A 21,169-nucleotide genomic window follows, 5' to 3' on the forward strand; every position below is an offset into this window, starting at 1 on the left:
TCTTCATCTTTGTCTTTTGAAAGTTTGATTATAATGTATGTGGTTTGGAATTCTTTGGGCTTGTTGGATATGTAGATTGCTTTTCTTTAAATTATGGAAGTTTTTGTCCATTATTTCTTTGAAAATTCTTTCTGGCCATTTCTCCTCTTATTCTGGGGCCCCTAATATATCTATGTTGTTGTGCTCAATGGTATCCCACAGATCTCTAAGATTCTGTTCATTTTTCTTTATTTTTTCTTTCTGTTCCTTAGACTGAATAATCTCAATTGACATATTTTCAGGTTCACTTATTCTTTCTTCTGCTAGCTTCTCTAGTGAATTTTTCATTTCTTTCATGTACTTTTCAACTCTAGAATTTCTTTTTGGTTCTTTCAAAAAATAATTTCTGTTCCTCTATTGCTATTCCCTCCTTGATGAGACATTATTGCCATGTTGCCATACTTTACTTTAGATATTTAGACAAGGTTTCCTTAGTTCTTTGTACATATTTTTATAATAGGTGATTTAAAGTCTCTGTTTAGTAAGGCCAACTTCTGGGCTTCCTCAAAGACAGTCCTATTGACTGCATTTTCCCCTGTGTATGGGTCATACTCTTGTTTCTTTGTATGTAATATTTTTTTTGTTGAAAATTGAACATTTTAAATAATATAATATGAAACTCTGTAAACCCCTATTTCTCAGGGTTTATTGTTTGCTGTTTTTGTTGTTTGCTGCTGCTTTTTGTTTGTTTAGTTACTTTCCTGAGTTAAAGTCTGTATTCTTTGTCATGTGTGGCCACCAAAGTCTCTGCTTGGTTAGCTTCATGGCTTGCTAATGACTGGATTTATATATCATTAAATGTCTTGAACCAATAAGTCTCCCAGTTTTTGCTGAAGATCTCTGTGGCTTATTGGGGGCATATTTTCTATGCCCTGCAGGCAGTTTACAACTCTGTCTTAGCCTTCACTTCCAACTATCCCAAACCTCAAGGTCAGCCAGAGGTGAGAGATTAGGGTTTCATCAAGTCATTTCTGGGCACGTGCACAGCCCTGAACATGTGCATGATCCTCTAAATTGCCAAGAATATATTATAGCTTCTCAAAGACAGCACCCCCCAACCCCCACACACCCATATACATGATTTTCCAGCTTTGCCTTTTAAGTATTTTGATCAGATTATGGTTTGCCTCAATTGTGATCACTGCCTCGGGCATCTGTGGTGTTAAACAATGGCTACTGATTATTTTTGACAATTGCCTTGGGGAGAAAGGCTGTTTGTATGAATGAACTCCAATTCAGGTCAAATAAAGAGAATCCCTGTGAATGAAGGTTTTCAGGGTACTGTTAGATCAAATAATGACAGTATCCTGGGGATGGGGCTTTTGGGTAACACTAAACCTGTTCTCCTCCAGTGTCTGTGGGACTGCTGGTTTTCATGGCTACTGTAATTCTAAGGATTTTGGTTTTCAAGGCTACAGAAGTCCTGAGTAGAGGAGATGGGGAGTAGAATACATTAACACACCACAATATCACTGTTTTAACCAAAATTCAGCTGTTTTTCTCCAGTAAATACTCTTCAGATTGTTTCAAATCTCTGGTTAATTTCTAGAGCTGTAAAAAGTTGATTTTGGCAGTTGTTGGTAGTGTTCTCTTTTGCTTTTATAGAGGGCCTGATTTTTGGAGGTATTTGGTCTACTATTCTGAACGTACTTTTTCTATGTATGTCTTTATCTTGAAAGTGATTTTTTTGCAGACAGCAAAAAAGTGTCTTGCTTTTTTATCCAATCTGAATAATTTCTGCCATTTAATTAGAATGCTTAGAATATTTGCATTCATGTAATTATCCATATGGTTGTTTTTTTTTTTTTTTAAGATTTTATTTATTAGAGAGAGAGAGAGAGAGACAGCGAGAGAGGGAACACAAGCAGGGGGAGTGGGAGAGGGAGAAGCAGGCCTCCCACGGAGCAGGAAGCCCGATGCGGGGCTCGATCCCAGGACCCTGGGATCATGACCCGAGCCGAAGGCAGTCGCTTAACCGACTGAGCCACCCAGGTGCCCCTATCCATATGGTTGTTTTAAGTCAACTGCTTTGCTTTTTATTTTCTATTTGTTCCATCTGATTTTCTTTACCCACCCTCCTTTCCTGCTTTCTTTTTGGAAAGCTGCTGGCTGTTCTTTTAAAGCATGGCAGAATTTGTAGAATTGTGGATGAGAAAAACTCAGGCCTTCTTGCATATATTACACATTGGAAGGAGAGTCAGTAGTTTCTAGTAGGACAATTAGAGCAGCTGCATTACTCAATAGAAATAGAATATGAGTGACAAATTTGAACCAAGGATGTAATTTTAAATTTTTTACCAGGTACATTAAAAAAAAGTTTAAGTAGATAAATTAATTTTAATAATTTTATTTAAATGAATATATTCATAGTGTTAGTTATTAATGAAATATTTTATGCTGATTTTGTAATAAGTCTTCAAAATCTTTTTGAACAAGTTGTCAAAATCTTCAAAATCTTGTATTTTACATTCATTGTCCATCTCAGTTTTAGACTGGCCACAACTATAAGCATAAATGGCTTGCAGCTACCACATTGGATAACATGGAGTTAGAGGGATTCTAACAGGTTTGATTTTAATGAGGCAGAGTAGGAAATGAAGGTGATGGACAGCATGAGATTTGCTGAGGACCTTGATTTTAAAAGATTTTAATAATCAGTGGGGAATGTATTAGGACAGAAGTGGAAAACAGAATAAGAGGGAGATGGAGTCAAAATGTCTGGCATAGAAAATAACAATAATCTTAACTGCTATGTACAAAGAGACATGAAGTCTTATTTATTCAATGTAGTTATTTGTGTTGAGATGACAAATGATAATGATTTTCAGTCTAACAATAACTGTAGCTAATATTGGTTGGATGCTCTGTTAGGCACTTTTCTAAGCACTTTTGAATGTATTGTATTGATTCATTTACTATGTCATTTTAAATAAGTAAATCACTTATACTTTCTTGGGGCTCTGTTGTTATCATATATAAATAATCTGAAGCTGTACTTGATAATCTCTAAGCTTCTTCTAAATACTGAAAGTCTGTTTTTGGATATATTGATGAGGAAAATAAAGTTTCTGTCCTCAGAATTATAATTATAAGGGAGTTATAATTAAAAGAGGTGGGATGTACCCACTTAATTAAAATGCATGGAGACAATAATTGGGCCTTAAGAGAACTACAAACTGTTATGAGAATCTAAAATGTATTTACTTGAATATAGTAAATTCATAGTAAATCTTTGAGTTAGATGGACTTGAATAATGATAGCTGGTGAGTCAAGAGAAGTTTTGTGTAGGAGATGCAGCTGATTGATGTAAGCCTTGGTAAGTGATGAGTATAAATGAGGAGGAGATGGAATGGAGTGGTAGGGAGTAGTCATCCAGATAATGGAAGAATGTAATGTGTGTGTTCAGAGGACAATAAAAATATACTTTGACTGTATTATTGGGGAGGCATTGAGTAATATTACTATGTGGGTAGGTTGGATTCAAATCTTAGAGAGCCTTTAATATCTCTTTAAGTGTATGGTTGATCACTGACTAAATGAAATATGGCAGGGACTGGGGAGACTGCCATGTAGTTTTTAGAAAGCCTATATTTTGTGCCTACATTTTCTGTCAATCTTGAGGCTAATTAAGTGCAGTTTCATATTTAAAAAAAATTTCACTGGGCCAGAAACTTATAATTCATTAGCTTTGAAACTTTGTCATATTGCTTTTGATGAGGGTGTGTATGGGCTGCTGTGTAGGGTGATATAGGTCAGATTTGTGTTTTTTATCGCTATTTTTTTGTGTCCTCTAGGATAGTGCTTTGTTTCTGCTGAGTCTTAATCCTTTGTGATTAAATGATGCTGAAGAAGTTTATGTCAGCATTCAGCATAAAGTGGGTGCCTAAGGCTGACTGTTTAAAACTGTTAGTGTCTGTCCCAAGAGCCAGTACACAGAGCTTCAAATGTGGCACAAATAACCAAATGGAGAATCATAGATTTCTCAGGGGGATGGAAGTTATAAAGGCATTTCATTTAACTCTGTAAACATTAGAATCTCTCTCTCTCCTTTTTTTATTTGTGTGTGTTTTTATTAGCTTAGCAGACTAGTGTTTTTATGTAATGCCTTGTAAATTATTTTAGTGGGATAGTTCAGGGAATTCATAAAGCAGTTACATCTATCTAATTTCATTCAGGTAACTTGTCCAGGAGTGGTGCTGAAGGACAAGGAGGACATCTATCTTAGCATCTGTGTGTTTGGCCAATACAAAAAGACACAATGTGTCCCAGCCAATTTTCCACTGGTCTTCAATGCCAGAATGGTGTTTGAAAAGGTGAGTTCAAATATCAGATCAAATATTAACAAATAATCATAGTACTTCCAAATTTTTAATAAAAGCCCAGAACACAAATTATTGTTGCTGACTTTATACTTTGGTTTCGTTCGAAAGGAGATATGTAATTTAAACCCGGAAGCTTGAAAATAAATATGCATTCTGTTATGCATTAAATCAGTTGCCTCTTTTTCATGATGGATCAGCTTATTTCTAAAATTATGTTAGTGGGCTTTATGTAAAATAGAGCATCTTGAGTATTAAATAATTTTTATAAAAAAAGAGAGATATTAATGGGAAAAAATAAGTTTTATTTTTACTATGGCTATCTTATGATACTTCTTTCTATGAGTTTCTTTTCTATTTTTCCCTGAAACTGCTGCTTTTGGTTATTACCAATCATATTCCTCACTTTTTTATCTCCTTCTTTCCTTCTCTGCTTTCCTTCCTTCCTTCCTTCCTCCCTCCCTCCCTCCCTTCCTTTCTTTTCCTTTTCTTCTACAAGGAAGTACCCACGTCTTGCTCTGTTCCATGCACTGTTCTATAGGCACTGGGTAAACAAGACAAACAGCCTCCTCTCTTGGAGCTTTCACTGTAATAGGAGAAACAGGCAATAATCAAGTAAACACAGGAATAATACAAATTTAGATAGTGATAAGTGTCATGAAAAAAATAAAGGGAGGGTGAGGGGACAGAGAGGGGCTGAGTGATTAGGGGGATTATCTAATTTAAAGGGTGGTCAGAGAAGGCAGTAACATTTAAGCTGAACCTGAATTATGAGATAGTTATCAGTTATTCGAAGGTCTAGGGGAAAAGCATTCTAAGCAGAGGAATAGCAAATATAAAGCCTTCTTGTTGGGAATAAGCTTGATGAGTTGGAGGAGCACCAAGAAGGTCAGTATGACCATGGAAACAAACAGGGCAGGAACTGGAGGTGAAGAGGAAGCACAGGTGAAGTTGGAGAGGGCACGACAGCCGGCCGTAAGATATGTTTAATTGTCAAATCCTCCATAGTGATCATGGGAAACAGAGACGAAGTGACAGTCTTCAGTAACGCCAGAAGTTTCTTTGGTTGGGAAAGGAATATTTGGGGAATGAGAGGGAAAACACAGACTGTTGTTTCATGTGTATATTCCTTTCCCTTCCTGTCTTCACCTTGCTTCCCTTTCCGTTCTCCCGCTCCAGGTGTTCCCTGAAGCAGTAGACCCTGGAGATGTGGTTGCACAGCTTGAATGTAAGTTTTTAACTTTTAATTCCTGATTCTAGGGCATTTTAGAATTATGCTGCTTAATCTTGGGTTAGGTAAAAGTTAAAAAGAGTCTACTAAGAATTTTAAAAATCTTGAGTTGAGACTTTTTAAACACTTTTTAGAAACATTTTTCAGAATATACCTGGAAATAATAAAATATACATGTGCTGCAGAGAGGCTGGGAGTTTTTCCTTTTTCTGTGTTAGGTCTGTGGAAATCAAAAAGACTTATTTGAACTTTATATTGATTTAGATGATATGAAATGTTTTTGATGTAAAGATAGAGATTCACATTGGGTGGGACTTTGCCCTGCAAACAAGCCTATGTCTTTAACCTCAGGGTATTACAAATTAATAGAGTAAATAATAGAAGATTGAAGTAATGGTAGCTTAAAATTATATATGACTTGCATTTTATATTGCATCTAATATGTTGGTAAATTATTTGAAATGACATTTTCAAGGCTGTGAATAATAGTAAATTCCTCAAAGTACTAGGAATCAACTATAAAAAGATACAACTGTTTTTGATAGCAGCAATGCAAAGTTATATATATACTTGGGAATAAGTTATTCAAGCTCTGGGTATGAAATGAAAAGCTCTGTTATTTATCCTTATAATTAGAGAGGGATCTGAGATCTCCAGTTTGGTCTAATATATAACTGTGGTTCAAACACCAACAATTTTGGGCATGATCAATGTCACCTGTTCTTCTGCCCTGCACCCCCTGGGATTCCAGCATTGTAGAAGCATGGAACCTGGCACCATGCTGGAATCTGGGCATAGGGAGAGAAACAGGGCCAGCTTACTGTCTTATCTTCATGAATCGTACAGTTGAATGATTCTTCTCCGGAGAACTCTTTATGGCCACTGTCATTATCTTACTTATTTTTTTATAGTTGTTCTAGCCCTTGCTATTCTGTCTTTCACTGTGGTAGATTAGGTAGGTAGCAGTTTGGTGCCAGTAGGTAAATGCCTTTTTTTAAATAACATTACATAAATGTTAATATTTCTTGAACACCTTCCTCAATATCTGGGAAATTGTGTTGTGTATCTTAGAAAATATGAATTCTGGTATCTAAATATCTAAATATTATCTAATATCTAGATATTGTTATCCCATATCTAAATATGAGATAATTATTTCATCATTCTGAAATTCTTTTGTTTGAAACCTTTTTTTTTTTTTTTACTATTTGTTTTTTTTTAAAGATTTATTTATTTGAGAGAGAGAAAGAGAGGGAGAGTGGGAGCAGGGGAAGGAGCAGAGGGAGAGACTATCCAAGCAGACTCTCACTGAGCGCAGAGCCCCACACAGGGTTCCATCTCACAAACCATGAGATCAGGACCTGGGCCGAAACCAAGAGTTGAATGCTTAACCCTCTGAACTACCCAGGTGCCCCCTTTTTTCTATTTGATTTGAAATTTTGGGGCTATAAGAAGCGTACTTCATGGTTTTTATTATTTGGAAACTTTCTTGCTTGATTTTCCTGATGCAGTTTTTCTCTTAGGTCTCTTCTCACCTTACTGATTCCACTTTTTGGTATCTTTCTCAAACTCCTCTTTCATTGCTCTGTCTTTAAATATTCCTATTCCACTGGCTTTACTTCTCTGGTCTCTTTTTATGTATTTATTTTCTATTTTCTCCTTTATTCTGCTCTCCAACGACTTGGCTTCATGTATTCTCTATCTTCTGATGACTTCCACATCAGTCTTTATCTTTGACCTCCCCTCTGAGCTTTTTCTTTTTTTCTTTTATGTTTTTTCCCTCTTAGTTGTACAGTCTTTCACTGTCCACTAACCTTATTAATATGAAAAATTTAAAACATACTAAGAGTGGAGAGGATGGGATGATGAAGTCCAATATACCTATTGTCCAGCTTCAACAATTTTCAACATATTATCAGTCTTATTACATGTACACTCTGTCACTTAAAGTAATTGTGGGAATCTTTAAAAGCAAATTCTTTACATCATTTTACCACAAATGCTTTAGCATGTCCTCCAACTGATAAAGACACACACACACACACACACACACACACACACACACACACACACACACACACACACACTATGCTGGTATCATGCAAGAAAATTAATAATTTCTTAATAACATCAAATATGTAGTCATTAGGAAGATTTCCCCAGTTGTCACCAAACGTCTTTTTACAGTTGGTTTGATAAAATCAGAATCCAATCAAGGTGTGGTTCACACTCTGTGTATCGCTGTTTAGCTCTTGAGTTTCTTTTTTTCTGTAGTAGTGTCCCTCACTTTTTTTTTTTAAGATTTTTTTTAAGTAATCTCCACACCCAATGTGGGGCTCAAACCTATAACCCCAACATCAAGATTCACATGCTCCACTGACTGAGCCAGCCAGGCACCCCTTTAATGCTGTGAATTTGCTAGAAAAACCAAGTCGTTTAGAATATCCTACAACTTGGATTTGACTGATTGCTTCCTTTAAGGGTTGTTTAGCTTGTTTATTACTGTATTATGTAAACTGATAATTAGATCTAGAGGTTTGATTGGATTCAGGCTTATTTTATTTTTTTTGGCAAGAATCTTTCAGAGCTGATGCTGTGTACTTGTAAAATATCAAGTGGTATATGAGTCTGATGATCTTAAGTTTAGTGATGTTAAGATTGATGATCTGGCTCCAGGCAGCACCAGCCTGATTCCTCTATTGCAGAGTTCCTCATCAGTCTTTCATTGAGTAGCTTTAGCACCCTTTGAGATCCATCTTTTAATTAGGGATTACAAAGTGTGATTTTTCTAATATTGTCACTTTCTGTATTTATTAGCTGGAATTCCTCTATAAAAGAAATTTTCTTTATTAGCAATTTGGTTACCCCGAAAGACAGTTCTTGTAGGAAAGGCAGAGTCATTCTTCTCCTCTTCCCTTACAGTAATGGCTTTAGTGAGGTATAATTTGCATATCACAAAAGTCACCATTGTAACTGTAGTTAAATGATTTCTAGAAAATTTATACAGTTGTGAACCATCATCACAATTCATGATACTGCCATCACCCAAAAAGTTCCCTGATGCTCATCTACAGTCATTCCTTATGCCCACTTCCTGTCCCCTATCTCTCTTTGCCTTTTCTAGAAATTTCATGTAAATAGATTAATATGGAGTCTTTTGTCTGGCTTCTTTCATTAAAATAATATTTTTGAGATCTATCCATATTGTTCTTTGTATTAGTAGTTCATTCCTCTTTAATGACAAATTAGTATTCTATTGTATGAAATTTTTCCCTTTCCAAAACTCCAAAACATTTCTGAGTGAAATTAAAGATCAGCTAAAAAAAAAAACAAATGAAATGACACATCGTGTTTATAGATCAGAGATTTGATAGTTCATGAAGGAAGTTCTCCTAAAATTTTTCTCTGCATTTAACATTATTTCTGTTTTATGGATATTTGGATGAACATTTGGATTATTTCTAGTTTTTGGCTATTATGAACAGTATTGGTATGAATATATGGATATAAACTGGATTGTATAATATGTATATGTTTAACTTTTTTTTAAGATTTTATTTATTTACTTATTTGAGAGAGAGAGCGAGACAGTGAGAGAGAGCATGAATGGAGGGGAGGGGCAGAGGGAGAGGGAGTAGCAGACTCCCGGCTGAGCAGGGATCCTGACGCAGGGCCCAGTCCCAGGACCCTAGGACCATGACCTGAGCTGAAGGCAGATGCTTAACTGACTGAGCCACCCCGGCACCCCTGTGTTTAACTTTTTAAGAAACTGTCCATCTGTTTTCCAAAGTTACTGTACCATTTTAATTCCCACTAACAATGTATGAAGGTTTCAGTTTTTCTATGCCATCCGCACAACTTGATATTGTCAATCTTTCAGAGTAGAGTAGTCCCCCTTATTAGTGGTTTCCACTTTCTACAGTTTCAGTTACTCATGATCAACCAGGGTCCAGAAGCCCATGATTCTCCTTCTGACATTTTTTCAGAAGGTCAGTAGCAGCCCAATGCTGCATCACAATGCCTGTGACCTTCACCTCACTTCATCTCATCTCATAGGCATTTTATCATCTCGCATCAGATAGGGGGATTACAATAAGATATTTTGAGAGAGAGAGAGACATCACATTCACGTAACTTTCACTACAGTATATTATGATTGTTCTATTTTATTAGTTATTGTTAATCTCTTGCTGTGCCTAATTTATAAATTAAACTTTATCATAGCTGTGAATGTACAGGAAAAAAACACAGTATGTCTAGGGTTTGGTACTATCCAGGGTTTCAGGCATCCACAGGAGGTCCCCTTGGAGCACATCGCCCAAGGACTACTATATGGACATTTCGGTGGATGTGTAATTCTATCTCTTTATATTTTTAATTTGCGTTTCAATCATGAATAATGATGTTGAGCATCTCTCCATGTGCTTATTAGGTATTCATATATCTTTTCTTCTAAAATGCTTATCCAGATCTTTTGCCAGTTTTTGTATTGGGTTGTTTGTCTTTTTATTGAGTTGTAAGGTTTTATAAAAATTTTTTTTAATATTCTAAATATAAGTCCTTTTTTTTTTCCCCAGTCTGTGGCTTGTCTTTTCATTCTCTTAACAGTATCTTTTGAAGAATAAAAGCTATGAAGTCCAGTGTATCAATATTTTTCTTATATGGATCATGTTTTTGGTGTCATATCTATGAAATCTTAATCCAAGGTCACAAAAATTTTCCCCTATTTTTTTCTAGGAATTTTATAGTTTTACTCTTTACATTTAGGCGTATGATCTATTTTGAGTTAATTTTTGTCTATGATGAGAGGTAAAAGTCTAGTTCTTTTTTGGTTTTCTTTCCTTTTCAAGAATATGGCTATCCAGTTGTCCCCTTTGAATCTCCTTACATCTGTTTTGAAAACCAATGGACTGTAAGTGTGAGGGGTTACTTGTAGACTTTAGGCAGTTCCATTCATCTGTATGGCTATCCTATGTCAATATGACTGTCTCGATTACTGTGGCTTTATAGTAAGTTTTGAAATCAGGTTAAGTCCTTCACCTTTGATTTTTTACTAGGTTCTTTGCATTCCATATACATTTTAAAGTCAGCTTGTCAATTTCTGTATGAGAATTTGAGAGGAAGAGTGTTGAATAGGAATAGTGTTGATGCCTTCGTAAACTATGACCTCTCTGATGTAAGCACTTGGTGTGTTTATTTATTTTTTTATACAGTCTTTAATTTTTCTCAGCAGTGTTTTGGAGTTTTTAGTACACAGGTCATGCATTTCTTTTGTTAAATTTATTTCTAAGTATGTTATTCTTTTTGATGCTATTGTTAAATTTATTTCTAAGTATGTCGTTCTTTTTGCTGCTAAAAAATGGAATTGTTTTCTTAATTTTATTTTTGAATTCTTATTTGCTATTCTGTAGAAATAAAATTGATTTTACATATTTATCTTGAAGCCTGAACCTGCTAAACAGGTAGAGAGTAGGGTTTTTGTTGTTGTTGTTGATTTTTTTTTTTATACACGGAATTTTTATATACAGAATTATTTGGCCTGAAAATAAAGGCAGTTTTACTTTTTTCTTTCTAGTCTGTATACCTTTATTTTTCTTTAATTTTAAAGATTTATTGTTTTATTTTAGTTGGGGGAAGGGCAGAGGGAGAGAGGGAATCTCTAGCAGAGTCCCCCTGAGCATAGAGCCTCAATGTGAGGCTCGATCTCACAACCGCAAGATCATGACCTGAGCCAAAACCAAGAGTGGCTTAACTGGCCACTCAGGCGCCCTTAATCTGTATGCCTTTAATGTTTTTCTTGCCCTATTGCATTGGCTTGAGCCTCCAGTACAGTGTTGAAAAGAAGTGGTGAAAGCAAACAGTCTTGCTTTGTTTCTGATATGAGGGGAAAAACATTATTTCTATTAAATTTGATGTTAGCTGTAGTTTTTATTGGAGATTAAAAAAAATCTTATTAGGAGATCTTCTATTATTGATAAAAGAGGAAGAGATCTGTTCCTAACTGGTTGAGAGTTTTTATCATGCATGGCTATTGAGTTTTGTCATATGCTTTTCTCTGTGTTTTTCATGTGTTTTTCCCTTTATTGTATTAATATGGTTTATTACATTATGGTTTTCCAATGGTATACCAACCTTCTTTTACTCTTGTGAAAAATCCCAATTGGTTATGGTATATAGTCCTTTTTATATTTTCCTGGATTCAGTTTGCTAATATTTGTTAATGATTTTTAAAAAATTTTTTATTTAAATTCAATTTAGTTAACATATAGTGTATTATTAGTTTCAGGGGTAGATTTTAGTGATTTATCAGTTGCATATAACACCTAGTGCTCATTACATCAAGTGCCCTCCTTAATGCCCATCATCCAATATGCCCATCACCCTACCCATCAATGATAGTTTTTTAAGTAGTTTCCACACCCAGCGTGGATCTCAATGCAGGGCTTGAACTCACAAACCTGAGATCAAGAACTGAGCTGAGATCAAGATTTGGATGCTTAACCTACTGAGCCACCGAGGTGCTCCTGTTAATGATTTTTATATCTATTTATGAGAAACTTGATCTGTAGTTTTGTAATTTTTCTGTCTTGCTATGTTATCTAGGTAATACTAGCCTCATAAAATGAATTGAGAAATGTGTCCTTTTTGTTTCCTGGAAGAGTTTGTATAGGATTGATATTATTATTTTTTTAAAGATTTTTTTTTTATTTGAGAGAGAGAGTGAGCAGGAGGGAGAGGGAAAGAGAATCTGAAGCAGGCTCTCCACTGAGCACAGAGCCCAATGCAGGGCTCGATCTCATGACTGCGAGATCATGACCTGAGCTGAAACCAAGAGTCAGCTGCTTAACCAACTGAGTCACCCAGTTGCCCCAGATTGATATTATTTTATCTTTAAGTATTTGTTAGAATTTACCTGGACCTGGGCTCTTTTGGGGAGGGGGGATTAAATTACTGTATCAATACTTTCTTATGTATGTATTTCTTCTTGAGTTAACTCTGGTATTTGTCTTCCCAGAAATTTGTCTAAGATGTCTACTTTGTTTGCTTAAAGTCATTCATACTTTCCTCTTCTATTTTTGATTTTTGGAGGATTAGCATTGATGTTTCTTATTTCATTCCTGCCTTTGATAATATGCATTTTCTCTTTTTTTCTTGGATGGCTTAGCCTAAAGGCTTATCAATTTTGTTGATAATTTTTAGAACCACTTTTTAATTTCATGATATTTTTCTGTTTTCCTATTTTCAATTTTACTGATTTTTATTTTAATCTTTATTATTCTTTCTTCTACCTGCTTGGTGCATGCTTTGCTCTTTGTTTCTTAGTTTCTTAAAATAGAAGTTTAGATGATTGATTTTAGATATTTTTCTTTTCTAGTATAAGCATTTAAAGCTAAAATTTCTTTCTACACACTGATTTTGCTGCATTTATTAAATTTTGATGTTATTTTTTTGTTTCCATTAATTTTGAGATACTGTCTAATTTTTATTTGTGTGTGATTTCTTCTTTGATCTTGGGGTTATTTTGAAATATATTCTTTCATTTCCAAATATTTTCATATTTTCTACATGTTTTATGTAGATTTCATTTTTTTATGATATTGATTTCAAACTTAATTCTACTATGGTAACAGAACTTACTTTATAGGATTTCAGTTCTTTTAAATTTACTGAGACATATTTATGGCATATCGTAAGGTTTCTATCCTTAATAATATTCCAGTTGCTCTTGAAAAGAATGTGTATTTTGCTGATGTTGGTTGAGATATTCTATATCAATCTATTTCAATTAGGTCAAGTTGGTTGATAATGTTTAAGTCTTCCATATTCTTGCTGATTTTATCTCTTGAGGGGTAAGGGAGGCCTGATTATTTTATCAGTTACTGAGAGAAGGGCATTTGAATGTCTAGCTATAATTATTGAATTTTCTGTTTCTCCTTTCATTTTTTCAATTTTTGCTTCATATAATCTGCTGGTTATTGATTTCTTACCCCTTAGTTCCAAATTTGGTCTTTTTGTCTGCTCTGTGGAAATTGATCTGGTTCCTTTAATTTTTTTTTTTTCTCAGCTGGTACTGAAGCTTCACGCAGTAGAGGGCCCTGGAGTAACGTTACAGAGGGAAATGATTTTGCTTCCAGGTGCTGGTGTGCTGGCTTTTTCCCACAGCATACTCCTGTGGTGCTTGAGCCTTCCCTGGCGCTCAGGTATTGCAGTGCAGGGTGGCCGACAGCAGTGTCCTCTAGCTGTCCCTGTTTGTAGTATGGTATTGTTTGTAGTTTTGTATTGAAGTGCCTCTGATGAAACACTTCTCTGTGAACAACCTCCCTGGCACCCTACGTGGTTGATTTCTAGCAAGTTCCTTAGGCAGATTTCCAGTAAGTGAGCAACTTTTCTCTTTCAGTGAGCAAAGGTTGTACCCTCTTGAACAAGTTCTGGATCTCAGCACTGGAGAAGAGAGCTTGGGGAGAACTCTTCCTTGGGTGCTCTGAGCCCCAGGAGTAATGGCTGTTCCTTTAATCTGCTATTCCTATATTCTCTCTCTTTTTTTTTTTTTTAAGATTTTATTTATTTGACAGAGAGGGAACACAAGCAGGGGGAGTGGGAGAGGGAGAAGCAGGCTTCCTGCGGAGCAGGGAACCTGATGTGGGGCTCGATCCCAGGACCCTGGGATCATGACCTGAGCCGAAGGCAGGTGCTTAACGACTGAGCCACCCAGGCATCCCTGCTATTCCTATATTCTTTTACATTCTCTTACAGCTAGGCAATCCCTCATTACTTTAACTCCCATTATAGTTAATAGTTCTTTATATTAAATTTTCCTTGTGTGGTTTCTGTCTCCTGATTGGACCTGTATTGGTATATTTGTGTTGAAACTTTTTTAATTGTTTATACATTTATAATTATTATATCTTCCTGAATCTTCACCTCATTTATTGTAGTAAAATTCCTGGTAGCAAAATTACAGCAATTTCAGGCCTCACATCTTCCATATTCCTAAGAATAAGAGGTCTGTGATCCATAATTTTCATCAAGTTTTGAGATTTATTCTAATCACAGTTGGGTGGGGAAATATAATATGCTGTTCACTTAGCTTATACATGTTGTACTTTGGTTCAAGTGGTGCATGTGTCACCTTTCTAAAAACCGCATAGGTCTCTGATTGAAGGGGAAAGGAGGGGAAAGCTGTGGACAATTTTCATAGGTGTCCGTACAGTGAGCCTCCATAGCACCAAGCCTTTAAACTTAAACACAGAGTGATGGTAAAATGGTAGAAACAACTCCTTTAAATAAAATATAAAATTGAGCCCAAAGAAGTAAAGCCAACTTGATGTCAATGGAAGCAAAGAGAATTTCAAGTAAGGAAACATTGAAACAATCGTGGACTTCTCCACTCACAATTGGGATTGTGAGTCACATGTATCATTTTCCATTGTGTAACATACAAAACTAATGTGTACTTGTTTGTCTAAAGTCCAGTATCTGTTAATTGAGATTACGTTATTTAGAAGTAAATTGAGCATGGTCCAAATGCTTAAGGAGATCCATGCACCCCCGTCATTGGACAGTCTGATAAATGGTCAAATCCTTGAGTAATCTCAGTTAAGATGCTTAGAACAGTCCTTGGCACAAAGTAAACACTTAGAATGTCTCTTGTTTATTATTACTGGTGGTGTATTATTATTATTACTAGTGTTATTACTGGAGAATTTACCAGTTCCATTTCACATCATTTCTGCACCTCTAAGGAAACTCTAGAGGTCCAGAATCACCTAAAGTCTAGGGAAATATATGATATATAAAATGATATTAAGTGCCAATGATATTAAAAGCCATAATCAGTTTTATATTCATAGAGAAGGCATTCTCTTTAGGAAAACTATTATAATCCTGCAATCTACCAGAATAAACTTGGTGATGGCTAAAACTATACCCTGGGAACCATTTTTAGGCAAGAAACAGAATGAAAAGTTTTCTACTTCATAGACTTCTTTATTGAAACGGTGGACTTTCATCCTTTCTCAGTGAAGGTTTACAGATTCTCTTCTACACACACACACACACACACACACACACACACACACACACACACACACAGAATATACTGTCTGAAAAGCTCTGTCTACAGATACCCATACTGCCTGCTTCTTTACTTCTTTCCAGTCATTGCTGAAATTTATCATCATAATAAGAGGCCTTTTAACTCACCAAAGTATCTAATATATAGCACCTGTTGGTTAATATCTCAATCTCTACTTATCTCATTATCTTTAGAGTTATTATATCTTACACCCAGGGTATTTTGAGTAAAAGAGTATGCTTTTAATAGTTCCACCAAGACAACAGGTATAAAAAGGATACTGCTCAGGGCAAATAGGAATGAATGGTCCTCCGGTCTTTCTTTGTAGCACTGATACATTATTTATTTATTTTTCTTTCAATAGAATAACAGTTTCATAAGAGCAGAGATTTTTCCATTTTTGTTTACTGCCATATCTCTAATGCATATGGTAATACCTGGCACATACTAGCTATCTGATAGAGAGTTAAATAAAATATCATAATGCATCGTAAACCTGCCTCCCATTACTGTTTTTATGACTGTTGGAACTATCCTTTTGAGACATAGCAGCTGTTTTTCTAGTGTTATAATCCTTTGATTAGGAAATACATTTTGTATTTAAATATTTATAGTTAATAGCTTCTCTGGCCTCATTCCTTTTAACACTCGATACAGGGAAAATATAATTTTTATTTATATTGTAGTGGATTAGTAGGTATCCATATTGCTTTCTCTTGCCTATAGGGAAAAATTGCAGTTTCACTAGGGCTCCTGCTGTCAAGCTTCTGGGAATTAATGCTTACCTGGTGTCTGGGGCATTAAAATGCTTTCAGGTGAAGATTTGAAGGCTGAGAATATATCCTTCAAAGTCTATAAATGGGAGTGTCCCTACCTTCTCCTCAGGGAGGGCTTGTAGGACTCAGGATTCATATTTTAGATGCACAGTGACAAATACATTCCAACCAATTCATCTTTGTAGTTAGGGCAGGTAAATAAGCATTCAGAGGATATTATTAGAGCAATTGTTCTTGCTGGTGCGATGGCTAACAGCATTCTGGCACTCAAGGTATTTACTGTAGCTTTTGATTTGCTGTATGTGAGTAGGATTTCTGGAGTATCACAGTACATTTACTCTGTAACTCACACTAAAAGTACATGTGAAAATGAGAATTTTCTTAGAGGAATGAGGAAAATTATCATTATTTAGTTACAAGAGAAAGGGGAACTGTCAAAGGAGGTTAATTATGCTATATGTTCCAGTAGATGTAATTACATCAACTTGCTATGTGGTTTCTAGCAGCATTAGTTAGCTTTTTCTTTAATAATTTAAGGTCTTCCTTCCCGAAGTATTTTTGCCAAAATATATTTTTTAAGTATAAAGGAATAGAAAATGGTTCATAGAAACTAGCAAATAGTTTTTCTCAGGAGAAGTTAATCTAGGTTCTTATGATGAAATAGAAATCAAAGCCAAGCAGTTACTTTTCAGCCATTTCTCTACAGCTGGGCAGTTGCAGTAACAGTGGTGCCTTTGGTCATCTCGTCACTGCACTTTGTGTGGCAGTTGTTCGTTGAGCTGGTGGTAGATTCGCAAAGTAGAGAGTATACGGACACAAATCTTAAATTGTTTTCTATTTAAACCCTTTGGTTTTCAACTTTCTATTCCTTCTGAGACCCTTTTTACTTCTGAGACCATTGATACCTTTAGCAAACCTATTGGAATTACAAATGAATTATATTTGGAAATATATCTTGGTAACAGCTGCATTTATTTTTCTTTCTTTGCTGGAAATGATTCACAGAAATAATAACTGGCAATACTAAATACCCACGTAATATTTTCATGAATGTTTTCTTGGCCATTTTCTGCTTGCATGCTTGGCCCCTTCCGGAATGATTCTGGATAGGGTGGGGTCCTTTTGCTTTACTTATATCCTATCCCTTATGGAAGTATTGCCTTCCTTGGCTTTATTTTTAACCTTTTACTTTTCTTTATGAAATGATTTATTTTTATTTTTATTTATTTTTATTTTTGAAAATATTTACTTATGAGAGAGAAATCGAGCAAGAGAGAGAGAGCATGAGGAGGGGGAGGGAGAAGCAGACTCCCCACTGAGCAGGGAGCCCAACTCTGGGCTTCATCTCAGCACCCTGAGATCATGACCTGAGCTGAAGGCAGACAGACGCTTAACTGACTGAACCACTCAGGCGGCCCTGATTTTTTTTTCACTTTTATTATTTATTTATTTATTTGAAAAGAAAGTGTCACTTTTTTTTCTTTTAAATTCACAAATACTGAATTGGCACTGTCAAAGCAAGGCAAGTTCTTTGAAATGGAAGGGGTAGCCATATTATGCACACGGAGTCAGAACTTTTCACCCAGAGATCTACAAAGCAATTAATTTTATTATTCTGCAGGACTTGCTCTCAGACCAGATGTATACATACACACACACACATATATATACACACACATATACATACATATATAAACACATGCATATATGTAACAATGTCTTACCTTTTCAAATTTGGTTTTTACTTATATTGAAATTATTTTAATTGGTTATATGATTATGTTACTTTTCTTTATATCAGAGTTATATATAGTCTACAAAGCTTATTACAAAAACAGCAGTCCTGTAACATCCCTCTCCTCCCTCGTTTCCCACTCCCCAAGGATTAGGTTTTATTTTTTAAAACTTGTTTTTCTTTGTACTCACCCATGTATCTCTGACATGCTTATATTGCATTTGAAACATTTTGATTTTTTCAGTTTTAGACATTATCTGTACTTTCCCTTATGAAAAATAAGGATTTAACTATTTTTTATACATTCTCTGCTTGCCCCGAAAACATATACATGCCCTTTCTCTGTCTTTCTCTCCTCTTAATACAGTTGTAGCACAATTTCGGTTTATAGATGACCATGTAAAAAGTATTTTTAGCTAGACCATGTGGCGAATATATTATGGTTACTTTTCTTGGCAAGAATTCTATTTTCACTTGAATTAATATTTTCTCTCTTTTGCTTAGTTTTATAGTTTAGTTTTTTTTTTTTTTTTCAGTTTTTGCTTAACTTAACCCAGTTCCCCCTCAGGTATTTAAATCATTTTTCTCAACGTTTAATGTTATTTCACTTATAAGTCATTTTTTTTTTTGCCTAGATAGCAAAATATTGTTTATTTATCTTTAAAGTCTAGTAGTTTTGAATATGTCCTGAAGTTGTTTTGTATGGCTTAGGATTCTCCAGTAGTGTGTGTGCTTTCTCATTTGTAGTTTCTAATCTTTTTTCATTCTTGCAAAATTTCCTGGATACTGTTTAGGATTTATTTTTTTCCTTTGCCTTAGTTTTCTTTATCAGGGTCTGCTATTATAGTATGTTGAATTTTTTTTTGTCTGTTTAGCATTTGTTATTTTCTCTCATTTAAAAACCTTTTTTTGTTTCTCTTTGATTTAAAAAATCTCCTTTTTATTTCTTTCAAGGTTTTTTCCTGTTGTTTTTATTTGCCTTTGTTTTAGTTTATTCTTCATTTCTGAAATGACTTCCCCTATTTCAACTTCCTTCCTGAGTTATACCATCTCACTTTTTTGTTTTTCTGGCTTTGATTTATGTAGCTCTTCAATATCTTGTATAACTTTTTAAATTTTCAAATAGTAGATTATAGTTGTGATCTCTTTTACAAACATCTTTTGGCTGCCTTCATTGTAGGATTTTTTTTCTTTTGCTCACTATTATTTTTTTACACAAGAACCAGGTATATATTTGACCTTTATCCTTTTCTTTGCTCATTCTTAATTGAATTTAGTTTTTTCCTGAATGTTTAGAAGGAAGCATGATTGAGGATAACTTTTTAGCCTCACTGAGGTCCCTCCTGTAGTGTTCAACAAATATGATGGCTTGCCCTTGTGGATTTTTTGCCTTTGTTCCATTCTACTTGTATTAGTCTTTCCCCCACCCCACCCCCCTACCCCCGGGTTTTCTTTTTCTATTTTTTTAAAAATCCTGTATTCTCTTCTCTACGGTTTCTTCTAGTTTCCTGGGCTCTTGTCCTACCTGGGAACCCTGGGTGGTCAGTTTCTATAGTTCTTACAGGTTACCGGACTGCCACCTTTGGAACTTACCTGAAGTCTTTTGAACTCACCTGCTATTGGAATGGCCAAACGTTTGCCAGGTTTTAGCTGCTTTTCTCAAATTGATCTGTGCTTCCTAGTGAGCACCTGGGGGCCATTCCCAGGTCCTTTAGATAGCCCCTTACTTCCTTCTGCTTCCCTGCATAGATAGATGCTGATACCTGTGGGTTTTATGACTGTGAGTGGACTGCAGAGATATCTTATCACCTTATTTATTTCAAATGTTGTCCATCGGTTTATGGTTTTGCTATGTAATTGCTGTCTGGTTTTTTTTTTTTTTTTTTTTTTGAGGGGATTTGGGGAGACAAACTCTGCTGCTTCTGCTTTTGTTTTCTGTTTTGTGTTTTTGCTTCTGCCTTTCATATTAGAGGGTGTCATCAAATTATTGGCCATCTGTTCATATTTAAGAGCGGAAGACTAATAGGCTTTTAGAAATTATGTACCAAAGGTGCCTGGCACTACTAATGACTAAATCTGTTGGGGGTTCCTCCTGGATGGAGATTGTCAACATGGACTTTCTAGAAGGGTGATTTCTCTGGGCCATCTTATTGGAAAACAGGATGTCAGCATCTTTTTATGTCTTTTCTCTTTAGCTGGTCATATTCAGTAGAAAAATCAGTCATATCTTTCTCCTAGAGGCTATAAACTTGGCTACTGCTGATTTTAGAACCTTGTGGAAGAAGAAGCTGTGGTGAAGTATCAGTATGTAGCCCAGACTCCTAATCTCCCTGTTTTCAGATGGTAGCCCTGCTATCAACTGTATCTGCTGTTTCCATTCCAAGGACAACAATGACAAGGACGTGGATGACTAATCTTCCCTCCTCCCCTCTCCCTCCCTCTCACCCTTTTCTCTCTGTCCCGCCCACTCCAGAGAATAAACTTCCAGTTAGCTGCCTGGGTATGGGGAAAGGCAGTTTCCTAGCACTGTAAACTGAAGGAAGGATCTGGGGGTTTGACTGCTTCTTAAACTTTCAACTGCTCTGGCTTTTAGCCCCATTGATTCTATCATTTCCAGAGGTACCTGGCACCACCAATTACTAAATCTGTTAGGAATTCCCAAGTATAATATGGGTTGCTTTTTTTTTTTAAGATTTTATTTATTTGAGAGAGAGAATGAGATAGAGAGAGCATGAAGGGGGAGGAGGGACTCCAGGATCATGACCTGAGCTGAAGGCCATTGCTTAACCAACTGAGCCACCCAGGCGCCCAATATGGGTTGCTTCTAAGCTTCCCTGTCTATTGGCTTTCTCCTGTTAACTCAGTTACTACTTCTGTTCAAATTGTTTCCACTCAGGTTTTGCCATTGAGTTTGTGAGAGTGTGTGTGTGTGTGTGTGTGTGTGTGTGTGTATTTAATCCTTTGTTTTTTTTAGTGAGGGTTCAGAAGGGAAC

General features: G+C 35.6%; 1 protein-coding gene across 4 annotated transcripts in view; it reads left to right on the plus strand.

Moving 5' to 3' along the window:
* The window catches only part of SPATA6 (spermatogenesis associated 6), a 144,101-nt gene that overhangs the window by 19,899 nt on the left and 103,033 nt on the right, over positions 1-21,169 (plus strand). For all 4 annotated transcript variants that reach the window (XM_028106932.2, XM_028106933.2, XM_088022432.1 and 1 more), the window contains exons 2-3: positions 4,216-4,353; positions 5,539-5,587. In XM_028106932.2, coding sequence (XP_027962733.1) covers positions 4,216-4,353; positions 5,539-5,587 — 187 coding nt within the window. The remainder of the gene's footprint in view (positions 1-4,215; positions 4,354-5,538; positions 5,588-21,169) is intronic.

This window comes from Eumetopias jubatus, unplaced genomic scaffold (assembly GCF_037043125.1).
Source record: "Eumetopias jubatus isolate StellerSeaLion01/CBP00866 unplaced genomic scaffold, mEumJub1_p1.0 scaffold_4, whole genome shotgun sequence".
Taxonomy (NCBI): domain Eukaryota; kingdom Metazoa; phylum Chordata; class Mammalia; order Carnivora; family Otariidae; genus Eumetopias; species Eumetopias jubatus.